The following is a 21907-nucleotide window of genomic DNA, read 5'->3' on the forward strand; positions in this document are numbered from 1 at the left end:
CGTGCACTTTTGGATTTTCCAAACTTTTTTAAATTATCAAAAGCTTATAATAATGATAAACGAATTAATTTGGCCCACCACTAATTGAAAATTGTGTAGGTAAATGTTTCATCACAAATTGTTCATCAAGTTGCGTAATTAACGTCAATTGAATGTTAAACATTGTCAACTCTTCTTAATTATAAAGATCTTAATAAATAATATATTCTCACCTGGAAATTAATCTGAAGAAAATCTCCAAATAGACAAACAATAAAAGTTCACTGAACATTACTTTTACTTAAAATTTTCAGTCCATATTAATACGAATTCACATTCATATTTAAAAACGAAACAGATCAAATCACACAATGACATTTAAAAATGGAACAGTTCGCGTTTTCTTTTTTTTTTTCTTCTTTTTTTTTAATTGTCAATGAACAAGCAATAGATGTTCCTTTTTCAAAGTCTACACGTGCCCGAAACGTTCACTCAAGTTCAGGACTATCAAATATTTAAGCTGGCAACAATGACCATTAACCTGTATAAGGTAGCCTCAATGGGCCACTTACAGAACTGATTGGTTGACAATGCTGTGACGCATTTGTAGTACGGATATCTAAAGACATTGACCAGTACGTTATACATAAATGAATGATTTATATTCGCTATGGATGTCCGAAACACTGAAATTTTGCAGTTTAGTGACGCATTTTGGAGCAAGGGTAGAATCACAACATACTACATAGTATAAAACAAAATCGCTTCAGCTGTCTATCTGTCTCTACTAAGAGAAGAGAATCTACCCTTTCAAGAGCCTTCCTAGCGAGCGAAGCCGCGGGTGGATAGCTAGTGTAATATATACAACAAACATAAGCCTTGATTATTTTATAATATTTTATGCCTGCAGATAAAACTAGAGCACGTGTATTTGATTGGGCGTAGAGTCCTGGGAACGCGAATGTCTTTGAATTATAAATGACTCACTATATACTTAAGTACACTATAATGGCTATACGGGACATTGTCTCATTTTTATTGGCTCACAATTGACGATGCGAACCTAGTATGATCGTTAAAGGAACTTATGAAAATATGTGGTGTGTTCATAAAATAAATACACTTTTTGAAAATCAAAGTAAGAATACTTTAAAATTGTTGTCGCAACATGTATTTTCAGTGAAAATAAGTGAGTATTATACCGACATTGTCATGAAATTATTTCAGAGCTGAACTTAACTTTAGGTAAGAGTTAATAAAAACTATTAAACAAAACAAGATTTCACAGGCGTTTACAAACAACAGACCCTGTAATCCTGTTCCATAAGAGTTAGTATATAAATTGCTTAATAAAAACCTTCCAGGTCGAAGGTCAATCAAATTTTATTACCGTATGTTCACTCAATGATATTTTCGGATCATGTTCCTCATTGAGTTAGGGTCCACTGCCACTACATTTTGATGGACGTTCCTTATACCTAAGGTACATGAATCATGTATGGTTATATTTTTTCGTAACCAATTAGAAGGTAGTTTTTTTTTTGTAATACATGGCTCGCAGTGAAGGAAACAAATAAAACTATGGCAACATTACACGATACAGATTATATCATAAAATCATCCGAAAAAGATTTTACTAATGTACCTAATTACTATTTATACAAACCTAACTCAGGATTATATAATGATCAAAATATATAACAAACATAACGTTAAACTTACCCTATTCTTAAAAATCCTTAAATGTCGCTGTTGATAATATGTGAAATGTTTCTCACAATTTACCGTTATATTTCACTGCATGCAGCAAAATTTAGACGTAGCTAGACGCTATCGAAAAACGAAGCTTCTTTTTGAAAATTTTCATTTTTCTTTTTACGAACGGATCCACTGTGACGGTTGAACGCAAAACGTCAATATCACTACACAACCTTTTTAACTGTCATGAAATTCAAATTGGCTGTTTAAAAAAAAAAGAAATGAAACGTCAAAATTCGAACGCGCGTTCGAATTCGCGCGCGGACTGTGGTCAAAGGATACAAGGACTGCTATTTTCACCGTTCCTTGTTACGGATTTATTTTTATTGGATGATTATAGTTTAATGGGCGGATTTGTGCGTAACGCGAGTTGCCCACGCGATCCGTGCTCATACGACTGAACGCACGTTTCGTCAAATATTCAGCTTAATAAATAAGACCTGTGTACTTATGTATGTGTAATGTCAAGTCACAATGAACAGGATTTGTATGGAGTGGATACGCTGCAAATATTTGTTTTCGTCACGTCTCCTTTGAATGTATTTGAACGGTACAGTAGCTCATTAAATATTATACTGTTTGTTCTCCGATACAAGATGTATTAAAATTGTAAGATACGTACATACGAGATACATCATGAATCTTATAATATTACGTGATTTGCACGTTGTAGTCTATGATTGTTCGAAATAAAAACTATTCCTATTTTCCGCAATTCTTTTATCTTAACATCTGAGAAGTGAGATAAGAGTAATATTTATATCAATAAAACAATTTGCATAAGAATCAAACAGGGCATAAAATTAAATATTTATTATATTTATAACATACATAATACATAATAATATAAGTATCATTGTATTTCTTAAAACATGGTCTCCGTTATTATATGCGCCTTCAAAAAATAGCAATATTTTTTTCCAGCTTCACGAATTATTTTCTATTCTATACATATTATTAACTTTAAAATATTTAAAATTTTTGTCATTAAATAAACTTAAAATACGTTAAATAAATTCTCAAATGGCTGCTCTTTCAGCCCGTTATCAAAGATAGACTGAATATAATATAAACACTTTCGATAGTCGAGAGCACTTACCTACGTTTAGTAGTCTTTTGTATCTCAAATAAACTCACATTTTTTACCAAATACTTAAATATATTATATTTTTAACATTTTAAATGTTAAATATTTTAATAAGTAATTGTATATTTTATTAAAAATAAAACACTGACGATAATTAACATACTTATTACATAATATACTACCTAATTATATAATATAACTAGCTTTCCGCCCGCGGCTTGGCCCGCTTTGTCTTAAAATCTAATAAAATATATACTAAAACCTTCCTCTTGAATCGCTCTATCTATTAATAAAACCGCATCAAAATCGATTGCGTAGTTTTAAAGATTTAAGCATGCATAGGGATATAAGAACAGAGAAAGCTACTTTGTTTTCATACTAGGGTACTAGGTAATATGTAGTATGTTTGTTTTATACATTATATTACCAAAATATAGGTACCTACTTGAACCTCGTAGAGTTAGTAATTCGTTTAAAAAAACTTTTTCAGGATCAGCCAATCAGAGACGGCAGAAAGGACATAATGCTATCTAACCTCTACAAAGACCATAGAAAAGGAATTCACAATAACGAAAGGTAAACAAAATAAATCAATACTGGTAATATCAGCCCAATATATCTCTTATTATACATACTTATAGTTCATAGCAATTATTCGATTGTGTTTCTTGCATTTAGACCGAGTGTCGCCTACTTGTTCTTGTAATGACGTCTTATTTGCTGTTGTTCAATCTATAATATGTATGTAATACTTCTATTATCCTTCCGGTTCCGGTGGCGAAAGTGAAAAGACGTACGAAAGTGATCTCTGTGAATATTATTGAAATAATAGTGTAAAAGTGGCAATTTAAACTCATATTAGGCTTAAATCTTACCTAGAACTTAAAAACATCCCAAAATAGTGTTAAAGTGTTTGATACAGTGCTTTCCAAAACAAATCATTGTTTTTATTTGATCAGTATAACCTAAAAAAACGTTATAAAACATTCCACTGAACAATAACTGTCAAATATCAAACAAACTGTCAGTGACAAGTGACAACAAACATTGACTTTGACATTTCAACCATAAATAGTAGTGATAGTGTTACCACCATTCAAAGCTGAATTACCCAATAATAAGATGGAAAAACAAATGGAAATTTTGTTTTCAAAAATCAACGAAAAATTTAATGAACAAACAAATACATTAACAACAGCAATAACGAAAAATGTAATGGAGGCCTTAGACGAAAAGATGAAATTATTGATAGAAGAAAATAACAACCTTAAAACTAAAGTCAGTAATTTGGAACAAAAAATATCATCTTTAGAAAAGGAAAAACGAGGAAAAAATTTAATTCTTTTCGGCATTGAAGAAAAGGGAAAAACAGAAATAGAACTAGTGGATTTAGTGAAAGAAACTGTTGTGGAATCAGGAATACATCTAGATAGTCAAGAAATAAGTAATATTAAAAGAATTGGAAAACAATCAGATAAGAACCGTCCAGTTATAATATCACTAACAACCATATGGAAGAAACATATTATTTTGAAAAACAAGCGAAACCTTCCTCCAGGCGTGTATGTAAAAGAGGATTACTCTAAAGAAGTACTAGAGACACGTAAAAAATTACAGCAACAAGTGGAAATAGAAAGAAAAAATGGGAATGTAGCATTTATAAAATACGATAAGCTAATTGTAAAGAAACCCAACAACAGCCATCGTGAAAAAAGAAAAAGAGAACAATCAGGTTCTCCAACCGATTCATCTCAGAAAAAGTTAAACACAAAGTATGATGAAAATGCTAAGACCCAAAGAGGAGTAATCAAGCCAAGCATCCTTACATATGTATCGCGCGAACGATCCGCCTCTGTTTCAGAGATGTCAAAAAACAAGTAAAGGCCCCCTCCGACCGGAACAAACAAAGAATTAATATTAAAACAAATATAGATATAAGGAAAACATCAAGAAAATACCCCCCAAGCCGGCTGGTCACCGTGGGGGAAGACGACCACCACCCTCCAACAAATCTGCCAACTAAATTCAACACAAAAAAAGATATACAAAAACAAAGTAATTTATATATATGTACACTTAATACGCGAACCTTGAGAACAGAGGAAAGTTTGAAAGAACTAGAGTTAGCTATAGAGACCATCAAGTGGGACATCTTGGGCATAAGTGAAATGCGGAGACTAGGAGAAGGAATAGAAGAGAGAAATAATTATATTATGTACTATAAAGGCGAAGTCTCTGGACATAGAGGAGTAGGTTTTTTGGTGAAGTTAAAACTCAAGAACTACATCACCGCTTTTGAAGGAATATCAGACAGAATAGCGGCAATACACATTAACTTACCCAAACATAAGAAAAACTGGACAGTAATTCAAGTCTACTCGCCAACAGAGCAAGCATCAAAAGCAGAAATAGATACATTCTATGATAAACTAAGGGAATTTTCAGAAAAATACTCTCAAAACAATTTAGTACTCATGGGGGATTTCAATGCACAAGTAGGTACCCAAATAACTGGAGAAGAACATATAATAGGGAAATATGGGAAAGGTAAAAGAAGTAGAAATGGAGAAAAGTTAGTAGAATTCTTGCTTGAGCAAAATTTAACACTTCTTAACTCCATTTTTCGCAAAAGGCTCAACAACAAATGGACATGGATATCTCCAGACGGAAAGGTCAGAAATGAAATTGATTACATAATAACCAACAAAGCGAAGTTATTTAGTGATACGGGAATAGTGAAAAACCTAAACTTCAATACCAACCACCGTATGGTACGTAGCTGTCTCAAAGCAAGTGGTTTAAAGAAGCCTAGACCAAGAGCCGTTCAAAATATTTACTTAACGTGCAAAAAGGGGGAGAAATTCGAAACTACAGAAGACTTAATGGAAGTTGTTAACTCAAATATGTCACTAAATGAGAAATACAAAAAAGTAGAAAACAAGCTCAAAGAACAGGCAAGTACAACAACAAACAAGAAGAAAGAAACCTATTTAAGTGAAACAACTTTAAAACTAATTCAAGACAGAAAGGAACTGATACTTAATAAGAAAGAAAACCAAAAAGAAATCTCCAATCTTAGCAAACAGATCCGCGAAAATATGAGGAAAGATAGAAATAATAGACGTCACAAAACCCTGGAAAATTATATTATCAAAACGGGAGGCACAAAAAAAGCACTTAAAGAACTTAGAGAAAAAGGAAGAGAATGGATACCAAAGCTAAGAGACAAAGAACTGCAAGTAACATCTCGTAGTAAAATCAAGAATATAGCGACAAACTATTATCGTTCATTATATTCAAATCAGGGTAACACACAGACAAATGAAAGGAGACATGTTCAAATACAACAATACATGACGGAAGCTAATGAAGATATACCAGAAATATTACAATCGGAAGTAGAGAAAGCTATTAAAAGTCAAAAGATGGAAAAATCGCCTGGTCCTGACAAAATTACAAATGAACTGATGAAAGGGACATTCACAGAACTAGCCCCAATACTTACCAGGATCTTTAATGAGGTTTTATATACAAGCAGTATTCCAAGCAATTGGGCAGAATCGCACATAATACTTTTGTACAAGAAAGGTGCAAAGGACGATATTGGGAATTACAGGCCAATATCTCTAATTTCGAATGTATATAAAGTTTTCGCAAAAGTTATCCTGGACAGAGTGTCAAACCAACTAGACGAAAACCAACCGATAGAACAGGCTGGTTTCAGAAAAGGATTCAGTACAATTGATCAAATACATACAATTAAACAGCTTATCCAAAAATACAATGAATACAATAAAACTATTTATCTGGCATTCATAGATTACTCTAAAGCTTTCGATAGTCTCAAACACGAATCCGTATGGCAAAGCTTAAAAGAGCAGGGAATTCAAAATTTATACATAGACATCATCAAAAACATATACAAGGAAAGTAAAGCTAGTGTCCGACTGGAATCAATGGGAGATGTTTTTCCAATTGAAAGGGGTGTCAGACAGGGTGATCCACTCTCACCAAAGCTGTTTACAGCAGTGCTAGAACAAATGTTCAGGAAACTAGAATGGGAGCATGTGGGACTTAACATAAATGGATCAAGACTGAATAATCTCAGATTTGCTGATGACTTGGTGTTATTAGAAGAAGACCCGCTACTACTGGAATCTATGATACAAACTTTAGCAGACAGAGGCAGGGAAGTGGGTCTAGAAATGAACTCTAGTAAAACTAAAGTAATGACGAATTCAACACCCATAGACATAACCATCAATGGACAAAAACTTGAATATGTAGAGGAATATGTGTATCTCGGCCAGATTATATCACCTTATGATCAAATGTCCAAAGAAATAGACAAAAGAATTGCAACAGGATGGAAGAAATACTGGGCCATGAAAGAAATCATGAAAAGCAAGTCTCTGGGAATTAAGATCAAGAAGAAAACATTTGATACCTGCATCCTACCCTGTATAACATACGGCTGCGAAACCTGGGCTCTAACTAAACGCCATAGGGATAAACTAGCAAGTTGTCAAAGAGGTATGGAAAGGAGCATGCTGGGTCTGAAACTAAAAGACAAAGTTAAGAGTACAGACATTAGACGTAAAACAAAATTAACAGACATCCTTAAAAGCATAGACCAATTAAAATGGAGATGGACTGGACATATGCTCCGCTGCAAAAAAGAAAAATGGAGCAAACAGGTCACTGTCTGGTACCCTAGGGATGGAGTAAGGAGCCGGGGCCGCAAAGCTAGGAGATGGGAGGACGAATTAAAAATGACCGCAGGGCTCTTTTGGACAAGAGTGGCAGCAGACAGAGCACAATGGAAAGAGTTGGAGGAGGCCTTTGCCGTAAGGCATACCGAAATTAGAGATATTTTATAGTGAAATTTCGTTTTTAGTTTTAAGTAATTTTATGTTTATATATGTCAACTTTTTTTTCGGAAATAAAGGCTTTATTATTATTATTATTATAATACTTCTATTAAAGATTTTCAAAGACGTATTTTTCGTATAAAAAAGTTATTTACTTAATTTTAAATTTGATTTTGCAAGCTGCATGCTAGGCATGCTTATGCCTTGTTCCTTTGTTCCAAAAGAAAAAAAATCTGCCAAAATATAATTTCAAAATGTTAGATTGCATTAATAAAGAAGCTCTATAACATTTAAAACCATATCAAAATCCGTTCACTAGTTCTTGAGTTTATCACGAACATACAGACGCGATAAATATAGGAATTTCTTTTATACTACTACAGATTCTCTATTATCTTTTAACTCAAGGTTAATTACTCCATGAATATAGAACCTTTATCTCATTTGTTCGAGGACATTTAATTTATTTCGTTCGGAAATAGAGAAATGTAGCGATTGGTATAATTACGTTTTATTTATTTAACTTCTTTTAACTTGGTAGCGTTTTTATATAAAAATGAATCCAAAAGCGCATAACTTGAGAACGGCTTAACCGATTTCGTTAATTCTTTTTTTATAATATTCCTTGAAGTTCGAGGATGGTTCTTATGTAGAGAAAATGTAAACATGTACCACGGGCGAAGCCGGGGCGGATCGCTAGTAACTAATAAAATTAATTTCGATTGGATTTTAACCCTTATGTTATTGTCGTGCTACCTTCAAAGTTAAAATTAATAAACTCATGACTCATAGTCATACCTATTATTTATTTGGATGTCACAAATATTATGAAACTTTCGGTTATTTTAAGTGTTAGGTACTTATATCAGATAAAACAAACTATTGTAAGAGGCTTCATCTCAAACAGAGTCATTATCACCAATGTCAATTGATAAAAAATATCTTAAATTCAAGAGCACAGATTAGATATGCAAATCTTGGGGGCAGCGGAGTTGACAAGTGACAACTACAACCTAGGTTCCTAGATGGTATATGACTTATGACAAGACCTCAACAACATGACTCTTCAAGTGAAATAATTATCTATAATTTTATTAATTTAAAATTTACATTTATTAGGCGGATACACACAGAGCGGACAGCCTTTCGAAGAAAAAGCCTATTTTCAATTAATAGATTAGGTATTTAGGTAGCTACTGCTAATAATATTTAATGCAATAAAATCAGTCATTTGGAAAACAATATTGAAAAGTTTATATTATTATGTACCTAGAGTACCTATATTGGTCCAGATTGGTCCATGGATTTACAGACAGACGGACTAAAGTTGTACATTACATTAATTTATATAATATAAAATGCATTTAGTATAAATCGGTTATTTCAATATTAAAAACAAACACTCCAATTTCATTATTTTTATATATTGAAAAGTAGGTATTAGGATAAAAATATAATATTTTAAATACACAAAATTCATCCTAGCTCATCCATGTCTCCTTGATATTATAATCCGAACACAAAAATATATATCGTAATAGAACCTATTTAAAAGTAAGTAGGTACATGGTATTTAAAATCTAAAAATACATAACTGTTATTTGAAATCACTTCGGAAGATTGTTTTATAAAATCGTCGAGAACTTTCTACATACAAGACGTCTTTAGCATTTCTTAATTTATGTTAATGAAATATTTTGACGACGCGGTTGGCGCAGTGGTAAAGTAACTGCTTACTGAGCCGACGGTCCCGGGTTCGATCCCCGGTCAGGGCAAATATTTGTGTGATGAACTCAATTACATATTTGTTCTTGGGTCTGGGTGTTATTATCTATATATGTATTTATTAAATATTATATTTATCGTCGCCTAGTACCTACAACACAAGCCTTAATTGAGCTTACTGTGGGACTAGGTCGATTTGTGTAATAATGTCCTATAATATTTATTTATTTATTTATTTATAAATATATATGCTTTATAGCTCATAATATACCAGAATTGACGAGAACATAGTAAGATGTTAGGTTTGAGAAAATAGTCAATTTTTTCGTTTATATATTATAACCTTCTGAATCTGATAAGCGCGGGAGGACTTCCCCTACTTATATTAGACACGATTTTACTTTTACGTCTAATGTAGGTATATAATTTCGATATAGAAAACTTTGAGATTTGTTCAATTGTCTTATTTTTATTGTCTTAGAAAATTCTTGCAATGCATATTTACGAATAAAACACATATGTTTCCTTTCAACAAAATTCGCTATCTTCAGTATTTCAATTTTCCCTCCAGGGCCCATCGAAAATTTCCAAACTGTATAATTATTATAAGTGAATGAAAAATGGTTTAGCGATTATATTAGTCAAGCATTTATTAGTTTTTTTTTTATTTTTTATTGCCATTTTAACATTTTAAAGTGAAACTTTTATTACATCGCCTCAAACTTTTTGGTCTGTGTAGCGCATGTCGCGTGTATCGCGGCAACCGAGTAGGTATTACCTACTCGGCACGCGACATGCGCTACACAAAGCAGTGTTCCGAACCGTTCGAACAATTTCATTTTACCGGGGTTTCATAAAACCACACCCTTGGATATGTCGCCATGACCTCACCTTCACCGAGTAGGCCGAGTAGGTAGACCATACCTATTACCGAGTAGACCAAGTAGACTGCACCTTCGAGTAGACCAAACCTATTACCGAGTAGACGAAGTAGACCGCTCCTTCGAGTAAACCAAACCTATTACCGAGTAGACCAATTAGACCGCACCTTCGAGTAGACCATACCTATTACCGAGTAGACCAAGTAGACCGCACCTTCGAGTAGACCAAACCTATTACCGAGTAGACCAAGTAGACCGCACCTTCACCGATTAGTCCAAGTAGACCATACCTATTACCGAGTCGACCAAGTAGACCACACCTTCGAGTAGACTAATCCTATTACCGAGTAGACCAAGTAGACCAATCCTATTATCGAATAGACCAAGTAGACCACATCAATTTCCGAGTAGACCAAGTAGACTGCACCTTCACAGAGAAGACCAAGTAGACCGCACCTTCACCGAGTAGACCAAGTAGACCGTACCTTCACCGAGTAGACCAAGTAGACCACACCAATTTCCGAGTAGACTACATCAATTTCCGAGTAGACCAAGTAGACCGCACCTTCGAGTAGACCAAACCTATTACCGAGTAGACCAAGTAGACCGCACTTTCACCGATTAGTCCAAGTAGACCAATCCTATTATCGAATAGACCAAGTAGACCACATCAATTTCCGAGTAGACCAAGTAGACCGCACCTTCACCGAGTAGACCAAGTATACCACACCAATAGACCACATCAATTTCCGAGTAGACCAAGTAGACCGCACCTTCACCGAGTAGACCAAGTATACCACACCAAATTCCGAGTAGACCAAGTATACCACACCAAATTCCGAGTAGAACAAGTAGACCGCACCTTCACAGAGAAGACCAAGTAGACCACACCAATTTCCGAGTAGTCTACATCAATTTCCGAGTAGACCAAGTAGACCGCACATTCGAGTAGACCAAACCTATTACCGAGTAGACCAAGTAGACCGTACATTCGAGGAGACCAAACCTATTACCGAGTAGACCAATTAGACGATGATAATGACATGGTCTGTGTAGCGCATGTCGCGTGTATCGCGGCAACCGAGTAGGTATTACCTACTCGGCACGCGACATGCGCTACACAAAGCAGTGTTCCGAACCGTTCGAACAATTTCATTTTACCGGGGTTTCATAAAACCACACCCTTGGATATGTCGCCATGACCTCACCTTCACCGAGTAGGCCGAGTAGGTAGACCATACCTATTACCGAGTAGACCAAGTAGACTGCACCTTCGAGTAGACCAAACCTATTACCGAGTAGACGAAGTAGACCGCTCCTTCGAGTAAACCAAACCTATTACCGAGTAGACCAATTAGACCGCACCTTCGAGTAGACCATACCTATTACCGAGTAGACCAAGTAGACCGCACCTTCGAGTAGACCAAACCTATTACCGAGTAGACCAAGTAGACCGCACCTTCACCGATTAGTCCAAGTAGACCATACCTATTACCGAGTCGACCAAGTAGACCACACCTTCGAGTAGACTAATCCTATTACCGAGTAGACCAAGTAGACCAATCCTATTATCGAATAGACCAAGTAGACCACATCAATTTCCGAGTAGACCAAGTAGACTGCACCTTCACAGAGAAGACCAAGTAGACCGCACCTTCACCGAGTAGACCGTACCTTCACCGAGTAGACCAAGTAGACCACACCAATTTCCGAGTAGACTACATCAATTTCCGAGTAGAACAAGTAGACCGCACATTCGAGTAGACCAAACCTATTACCGAGTAGACCAAGTAGACCGCTCCTTCGAGTAGACCATACCTATTACCGAGTAGACCAAGTAGACCGCACCTAGATTACCGAGTAGACCAAACCTAGATTACCAAGTAGACCAAGTAGACCGCACCTTCGAGTAGACCAAACCTATTACCGAGTAGAACAAGTAGATCGCACATTCGAGTAGACCAAACCTATTACCGAGTAGACCAAGTAGACAGCACCTTCGAGTAGACCAAACCTATTACCGAGTAGAACAAGTAGATCGCACATTCGAGTAGACCAAACCTATTACCGAGTAGACCAATTAGACCGCTCCTTCGAGTAGACCATACCTATTACCGAGTAGACCAAGTAGACCGCTCCTTCGAGTAGACCAAAATGCATCGGTCGAACCGTACGATAATAAATATCGTACAAATACGATAATTTTGTGCCTAAGTTTCACTTTTACCGTGGTTTCATAAAACCACACAACATTTTTTTGTTATCTTCACAGGAAATAATGTTCAAACTTGTAATTGAAATAATTATTAGGTGTATTAAGAAAACTAAAACTACTTACCTACTTGATTGAAAAAAGATCATTAAAATAGTAAGTAATATAGTCGTGTAATTAAGATGTACCTATAAATACTGCCTTGTCTATGCTTAATTATCAATCTTTAATTAAAAACAAAAATATAGATAAAAACTTACCTCTATCATCAACTGAAAAAAGCAAGTTCACTATAATTTTCACATGTACTTCTAACACTATACTCTACTTGTGTGTGTTTGTTTTGTTAAATAGGAAACAACTAGTATCAGAATATCTCGAATCTCTTATTATCTAATCGTATAACATTATCGACATCTTGAATTTACATGGTGATAAGTGTTCTTGGTTAAATTAAACCCCGTTGTATGTAAACTAACATTGGCTTTTCGCTCTTACATTTTACCTCATTTTATAAAGTTAACCCAGTAAATGTAGTACTAATTTGCAACCTTTTAAAGTTTTAAGTTTTAATGTTTTAATCGGGGCAATTAACGTCCGCATTGAAGAACTTGAACATGATTTTACTCGAATTCACGATTTATTACCTCCTGTTAGAGATCAAATTTTATAACATCTATGTGTCTGTCTCTTTAATTAGGTAATGGTAACAAGCTGTTAAATTTAAATTGAATAAACAGACAGTCTTTCAAAAATGCACATATGGTAGTCGAGTATGAATAAATAATAATACGAGCTTTCGCCCGCGGCTTCGCCCGCTTTGTCTTAAACCTTATAAATTATATAGGTAGGTAAAACCTTCCTTGAGAATCACTCTAGTCCCTAACTCTCTAGGTATCTATAAAAAAACCGAATCAAAATCTGTTGCGTAGTTTTAAAGATTCAAGTACACAGACGGTGGAAAACGACAAGTGTGTTTCAACACATAAATACACTACACACATACTTGCAACTAAACTTTACCTAATGCGCTTTCCTATTGATTACTTACAGCTGTGAAACTTGACCAATGAATTATTATTAAAGGGACTTACTGAACTAGCAACGGATCGGCATATAATTATAGAAGCTAATTCACAGCATAATCATTACAAAAAACACGCAGTAGATCGCAGTCTAAGTCTAAGTCTAAGTCTAAGTCAAAGTTTTGTTTAGATAGTACCTAGGTATGAAGTATTGTTTGTTGAATAAATAGCAGAAAGGTAAGTGAGAATCGTTGGAGCCATGTTGGAGCTTTATGTTTATAATGGCGACCACTAACTGTAATGCAGTGGCGTATTTCTTGTTTTAAATGACCTATTCATTACCACTAATTAGCGCTATTTACGGACTATCTGAAAATCTATTGAGTTAAAAGTTATTTAAAAATTAGATATTTTAAACGTTAATTTGAAGAAAGAATAGCTAGAAAGACAAGACGAAGAAGATTTAATTCTAATTTCTACACCTAAAATACTAAATCGTTTCTCATTTTTAGGAGATATATTAATATTATGTTGTCACAAAATGGTGTTAAAATAGTTGCACGCATTCAATTCAAACATCCTTGGTACCATATTTCCCTGAATAAATAAAAAGTCAAACCCAAGACTGTCAGGGTAACTACTTATAAGCCCTATCCTTAGCAGATATAACAGTACTAAATCAAGACAGACTAGAGATGCCTAAAAAACGTAAAGCCTTCCCTTCGGATCCAAGATTAATGTTTTAGACCTACGTCTACGAAATTATTTTCAAGTATTGAAAGGTATTATGTAATCTGAATGGAATCCTTGTAATTTGTTCATATTATTCAGTATTTATAATTAATACCCAATTTATTTTTATGCAAAATGTTCCTTGCATTTCATACAAAATAGTTTAAAAATTGTATGATAACAATAATTACCTAATTGTTTTGTATTACGATTTACAAGCGGTACAGTTTTGAGCTAACATAACAGCCTTATTACACGCAACTATTTATTTTCCATCCACTGCAGAGTTATCAATGAAATTTAATATTGCAATTAAAATTATAGTGTCTCTGTAAAATGACACAAATCTTTTTTATCCAGGTACAGAATAAGTAAATAGATAAATAATAATCCTACTGCGAAAAAGATCATACTCGACCACATTACTCCGCTGAAAATTTTTCATTTTCAAAAAGAATTATGTTCCTGTTTACGTTCATCGTTTACTGGCTAAGTAAATTACCTGATTAGCCCAGATAAGGTTCTATGAAATATCTACTAGATTGTTTCATACATAACGTAGTAAATATTGTAACATATTTTTATGTTCTGCAACCAAAAAAAATCTTGATAATGCTAATCCACTCTCTTTACACATTATTACGTCTTATCTGTTCTGAGGGATAAATATTTTCTTTGTGTTCTAAAATAAAACGCGGATGGCAACGAAATTAAATCTACTGATTATCCATGATAAAACAAGACACATGTTTTAAACAGATAAATAACATAAACTAGTATTATACACAAATTAAATAAGAAATTCGTCAATTTCATTATGTTACCGTACCTACGATGCATAAATCTGCATTATGAAAAACTACATATTAGGGCAGGCAACTAGAAATAGTACCTAACCCGTACAGGGCTACGTTGACGCACCTTGTCACTTGTGTAGTATACCCTGAGAGGGGATATTATGAAAAAACCCCTTATTTTAGGAGTTAGGACCTATAAATGTGTGTGAAGAATCTATACATATATAATAAATCTGTAGAAGGGTCAATTCTGTACATTGAAAATATTGAAAAAATAAATAGCAGGGGGTGTAACTGGATCGATACCAAACCCAAATATGTGATTAAAAAAATTTTTGTCTGTCTGTCTGTCTGTCTGTCTGTATGTTCAGGCATCACGTGAAAACTAATGGTTCGATTTCGATGAAACTTGGTATAATTATGCCTTATTATCCTGGGCATAAAATCTATACATATAATAAATCTGTAGAAGGGTCAATTCTGTACATTGAAAATATTGAAAAAATAAATAGCAGGGGGTGTAACTGGATCGATACCAAACCCAAATATGTGATTAAAAAAATTTTTGTCTGTCTGTCTGTCTGTCTGTATGTTCAGGCATCACGTGAAAACTAATGGTTCGATTTCGATGAAACTTGGTATAATTATGCCTTATTATCCTGGGCATAAAATAGGATACTTTTTATACGTATCCTGGGCATTAAATACGTAGAAAAAAATAAATCTTAATTTTTCCGCGCGGACGGAGTCGCGGGCGGAAGCTAGTTTTTAAATAACTTTGTTGTTTCCTCAAGGGTAATAGCTAAAAACAAAGGATAACTCTCGACCTGAGACGCATTAGGTCTGATGTGGAATTTTACAAGTTTAGAGGAGAGCCAAAAGAAAAGTATTGACACAATCGTGTCATAACTTTTGTTTATTATCGAGTAGGCTAACAAAAATAGTATAATATTTTAGATAAGTTATCTAAGTTTGTATCAGTATAGTAATAAAACCAATCACAGTAAAATAAAAATATTTTATTTTTCAAAAACATTTTTTCAGCGACATCCAACCTTATGCTTGTACACAGTTATTAAACGACGAATGCTTTTAATTATTATATTTACTGATACAACTTTATGCCTGCAATTTTTTAGTAAATTCTATTCGTATTTTAAGCTCTAATAAAAGATGTAACGTTATGATTGGCTAAAAATAGAAATTTAGTTACGTCCGATCTTATCATGTATCTATTTATGAGGCATTTAAATGAATTTATTATTAAGTACATAAGGTCGTAATTAACAAAATAAAATAAAAAAACTTAAACAAATTTAATCTTCTTCAGGAAAATCTGCCTGACACTCTGAATGCTTTAATTGTTTATAATAGTTGTGGAATTCCTGTGGAATCCACTGTAAAAGACTCATTAAATCGTTGTATTTCGCCGTTGATATTGGCTTTTCAGTTTGACTAACAACAGGTAAATTTTCAGGGAACTGAATTTGCTTGGAAGCATTTCTGATCAAAGATATTTCCGTAAAATCTTCTTCAAATTTATGTTTGTAAAATAACTTTCCGGGCTGGTCTTGTTTGACTTGAAGCCAAACACATTCTGAAATTTTGAAATCTTTACCATCTTTATTCTTCTTTCTGAAAACAAAAGGACCATTTTTCTTATATAAAGATGTAACGTCTTTAAAATTATGAAGCTGCATATCATAGACGTTGAAAGTTCTCCTTCCTCCACAAGTTCGAATAAACTGAGACCAGTCTCGAGGTATCGCAATCTGCATTGTTTTCAATTGTTTTTTCTTTTTTTCGATTTGTGAGTGAATTTGATCGACTTCCATGTGTGTATGACCCTTCAGCATAAATTTGTGGTTTATTATTTTCAGCTGGGGATGTTTGTGCAATATCCACATGTAAGCCATCACGACCATCAAATTACGGTTTTGGCCCGCACAGTTATCAGACCACAGAGTTAATTCCCTCACGTTAGTAAGATTTTCATAATTTTCTTCAACCCATCGAATGAGGCAAGACGCTATCTCGTTTCCTCCTCTGCCACCTATATTTTCAGACCATAACATGTTTGCAGCTCTATTAGCTGTAGAATCAAATATTGTCAAATTTAGTGTCCAAAGCTTTCGTAGATAAAAAGATTTACTATTAGTTAAATTCGGTGTAGCCAAACACTTCTGCAAATCAAACATCAATACTTTTTTTTCGCCTGAACTTGATTCTGCTTCCTTTTTGTCATTTCTCTTCAAGTTATATCTTTCTTCAGCAGTTTTAACATGAATGTCCTTTTCTTTTTCTATCTTTTGTTTCAGCTCTTCATCCACAACATCTAACAGTTTTCTCTCAAATGCATCGCAATCATCACATGTGTCGATCGACGGTAGTTTGAAGCTTAAATTGAATTTGGTGTTGAAAATGTTTCGATACAACCATTCTTTGGCTACCAAATTTGGAGCGATCTCTGTAGATTCCATTCTTTCTCTATACTGTTTATACATAGTAGGGATATTCAAGTCCGGTCCCAAAAATTTGCGTCCGCTCTTTTGTCGTGAATAATGACTCTCATAACATGGATATGAGTTAATATGATCCATCACTGATTGCACTACCACATCTGAAGTTTTATTACCAGGAATATGCTTTCCCCTCTGATCTGGAGCTACCAACCCTCCATCGAGCTGTTTCTCCAAACTCACCTTAACAAACTTTTCTCCTATAGATAGCGTGTGAAGAAACATATTCCGGCATATTTTTTCGCTCTTAGAATTTACAATAAGTCTATATTCGTATGTAAACTTCCTTCGGTCAGTATCTAAGTTCCCAGTCGTTCTCATTGTGTGTTTTTGTTTTTTTGTGACGTTAGAGGCTATAAACTGGCGACGTTGATCCCAACTGCTGCATTTTTTCCAAAATTCATCAAATATTTGTATTCTTGTTTCATTAGGCACTTTTTCGTAACATTTAGATTTACACTTACATGGAGGTTTCATTTCACGACCGTCTATTTCAGGGTTTTTTTTTGCTACAGTTGAATGATAGGGAGAACCTTTTAGTCTTGCAATTTTAGCCGCAACTCTTTTCCATTTAGTTACGTTTTTAACTTTCTTTCTTGTGTTAGATTTTGAAGGGACTGCTGTAACGATCTGCTGTATGTTTTCATTATTTCTTATTTGTCGGTCATCTGGTATATAAACATTCCCATTCTTATCTGCGACCATAATTCGGTTCGAGTTAACTATATCTTCATTCATAGTAGTATCAGAAATATTAACACTTTCATCAAAATGGGGTACAATTAACAAGCCTGTAGTATGGTCTCTGTCTGTTAAATTACGGTTTTCAATGTGATCATTCTTATAATCAGATGTACTCGCCCTTACTTGAATCAACATCATGTTATTTGAATTCGTACTTTTAAGACTATCTTGATCAAATACCGAAGATTCATTAAGGTTATCTACCGACGGATATACAGAATGAATTGTTTGTTGAGCTGGTCTACAATTTTGGTTGGTAATAATATAAACGAAATAGTAGATGTATTTTATCAGAGACTTTATGCTCAAATCACCCTTTTTACACCTAAGACCAAGGGAAAAACAGCACTTAAATTCCCTAACTGGTACAGTAAGCCACTTATTCATGTTGTGCGGGATAAACTAAAGGCTCACAAAAAATGGAAACAGTACGGGAACCCTTTAGATTTTGATGAATTTTGTTTGCTTCGTTCTAGGCAAAAAATGTTGCAAAAGAAATGCTACAAACATTATGTAGATCGCATTCAAGAGTTTATACGTAAAGACCCAAAAAGCTTCTGGACGCACATAAAATCACTTAGACAGAATAATAAAGGTTACCCCAATACTATGACCTATATGAATAGCAGCTACAACGACGCGACTGAAGTATGTTCTGCTTTTAGCCAGCATTTCGAAAGCGTTTTTAAAAGCCCTGCTAACTCATATGAAAATTACCTCCTTCCATCGTCTTGCTTGAACAATGAATTGATTTCTCAAATTAAAATAGATGCAATTGAAATTAAACATATTTTAAAAAGTCTCAAAACAAATAAAGGCGCTGGTAGTGATGGAATACCCCCAGTGTTCTTAAAAAAATGTGCTGATTCTTTAAGCTTTCCCTTGTCTATTATTTTTAATTTGTCAGTCAACCGTTATGGAGAGTTTCCTGCCAAGTGGAAAGAGGCACTTATAGTTCCAATACATAAGAGTGGACCAAGAAACCAGATTGTAAACTATAGGCCAATATCTATCCTGAATTCGTTTAGTAAAATTTTCGAGATCGTTATTCATAAACGCATCTCACCACTTGTCTATAAATTTATACCACCTCAACAGCATGGCTTTATGAAAAAACGTTCCACTGTCACTAACCTATCCGTTTTAATCAATTATACTTTTGATGAAATGAACAATGGACGGCAAGTAGACGTAATCTACACGGACTTTGAAAAAGCTTTCGATCGTGTCGATCACATTATTCTTCAAAATAAACTTTACGCACTTGGTATAAGAGGTGACCTACACAGATGGATTTGTTCTTACATAGTAAACAGAACACAGGCGGTAGTTTTGGGTTCTGCTAAGAGTGACTTTGTGGGCATAGTATCTGGGGTACCCCAAGGATCTATTCTCGGGCCATTGCTGTACAATGCCTACTTATTTGATATATTTACCTGCATACAACACGTACGCTACTTAATGTACGCTGATGATAAAAAAATTTACTACGGAATTGAATCCGTCGAACACTGCCGCCTAATTCAAAGTGACTTAGATAGACTAGCAGCATATTATATTAAGAATCGTATAAGTGTAAATGTTAATAAATGCCAAAAAATCACTTTTAGTAGAAAAAAATATCCAATACACTTTGAATATAAAATAAACGATGTTTTGATAAAAGAAGTGAACTGTGTACGTGATCTAGGCGTATCGCTGGATTCAAAATTGATTATGTCGGAACATATTGATATCATTGTAAATAAAGCATATAAACAACTTGGTTTCATAAAGCGATCATGTAAAGATTTTAATAGCATAAATTGTATAAAATCACTATATTCGGCCTATATTCGAAGCATACTCGACTACGCGTCGAGTATTTGGTCTCCCAGCTACGCCGTATACATAGATAGAATAGAATCAATACAAAAAAAGGTTTCTCAGGTTTTTAAGTTTTAAAAACTTTACTTATTTTGACAACTATGATGAAGCTTGTGTCCGCTACGAAATAGAGCCGCTAGAAATACGACGTAAACGAAGTGATCTAATGTTGCTTCACGCATTATGGAATAACCACATTGACTGCTCAGACTTGCTTGAATCGATGCAATTGAATCTGTGCCTCCAGTGAATAAGGGAATAACTCAAAAACAGCACTTTTCAGGAGAGACAAAAAACTATATATCAACACTAAATCTTTATAACTTCAAATTTTTAAGCTTTTATGGGTAAGATATTATGTTAGATTTTATTTTTACATATGAACAGATATTGTAACAACCCCATAAATATACTTTTTTCGTGTTTTTTTGTAGTTGTGGCCTTATGAACGAATACTTCATGGAATAACTCAATGTATTCACATAATTTTTTTTTGCTCTTTGCAATATAACGACTTATGCCCTAATGCACTATGTTCATAGTCGCATAACACGACTTATATTATTGCCAGTTTAGGTTTTATAGAAATGATGCGACTTATTATGCTTGAAATTTGTGTACTTTATGACTCAATTGAGGCCTTTTAGTGGAACAACCATGCACGTAGTTTGAAAAACGAATAAAATCAACGGATTTTTTATCGTTATTAGATATAATAAAAACAAAACAACATTTAGGTGTTTATGCATTTAACCCTAGAAGTCCAATCTACGTAAATTTAATGTACACCGCGGCGAAATAACTTTGTCTTTTCTATATTTACCATCGAATCGCTTCGAAATCCAGAAACAACTCATTAGCCATCGAGACCTAGCAGTACATAGTTGGCTCATCCCGGTAAATTCCACCATTTTGTAGTAAAGAGGATGTTGTACGTCATTTTGACGTATAATTGAGCTTTTCGTAACTTTTACGATTGTTTAAAAAATTATTTTGTGTTGATTTATTTGAATATTTTTTTTCCAAGTCACGTTTTAAATGATATAGTATTATATACTATAATAATAATAATAATAAGGGCGTAGGGATGTGACGACCCCATCGCCCACGGTTGGAATATCTATTGTCTATGTGACAATAGATATTCCACCCGTGCAATCAGTCAACCCGCAGGACACCTTGTGGCGGGGTGTCGGGGAGTAGCGACCCCGCGGGAACCGAGTGCTCCCGGGGGAGGCCCCTGTCTTCATCTCCGGCTTGCCTTCACCGGCCGGTCGGAGTGAAGCCTGACGAGGACAGGACCCCCACCTCTGGCTTGCCTTAACCGGCCGGCCAGAGTGGAGTCGCGAGAGCTTTTAGCTCGAAGGGTGGATGCGAAGCGTAAGTGGCGAGTGGGCACGTGATGCTGGACCCTCAGGGAGCGCGTGATCGTAGTTTAAAGTCCAGGGACGCCTCTCCACCCTTAGCTGCTCACAATATGTTGCCCCCTTGTCGCACTATTGCAGCGACTTATTTCGGGGGCCCATACAGTGAGAGGGCGAGTCACCACCTGCCAACAATTTTTTGCTATATTTTAGTAGAAAGGCAGGTGCCATAGTCTTCCATAGTCCTAAATTCCGGTCCATTAACATCCCTTTCCATAGCCCAGTTTATTTTGTTTCCTTATCTATCTTGCAATAGTCCTACATCGGCCGCGGACTGCCCAGGGCTG

General features: G+C 34.7%; 2 protein-coding genes across 3 annotated transcripts in view; both read right to left on the reverse strand.

Moving 5' to 3' along the window:
* LOC123703101 (laccase-4-like) overlaps window positions 1–12794 on the reverse strand; it is a 101445-nt gene extending 88651 nt beyond the window's left edge. Inside the window, exon 1 of one of the 2 annotated variants that reach the window (XM_045650986.1) lies at window positions 12774–12794. The gene's annotated coding sequence lies outside the window, so the exon portion shown is untranslated. Of the gene's footprint in view, window positions 1–1701; window positions 2140–12773 lie in introns of those variants that run through there. The other variant, XM_045650985.1, reaches the window with a different exon arrangement.
* Window positions 12795–17354: 4560 nt separating this feature from the next.
* Window positions 17355–18422, reverse strand: LOC123703104. The gene is made up of 2 exons (XM_045650989.1): window positions 17623–18422; window positions 17355–17528 (listed from the first exon to the last, which is right to left on the reverse strand). The coding sequence occupies exons 1-2, from the start codon at window positions 18322–18324 to the stop codon at window positions 17514–17516; spliced, it is 717 nt and encodes a 238-aa protein (XP_045506945.1). The 5' UTR covers window positions 18325–18422; the 3' UTR covers window positions 17355–17513.
* Window positions 18423–21907: the final 3485 nt, after the last annotated feature.

This window comes from Colias croceus, chromosome 25 (genome assembly GCF_905220415.1).
Source record: "Colias croceus chromosome 25, ilColCroc2.1".
Classification (NCBI taxonomy): domain Eukaryota; kingdom Metazoa; phylum Arthropoda; class Insecta; order Lepidoptera; family Pieridae; genus Colias; species Colias croceus.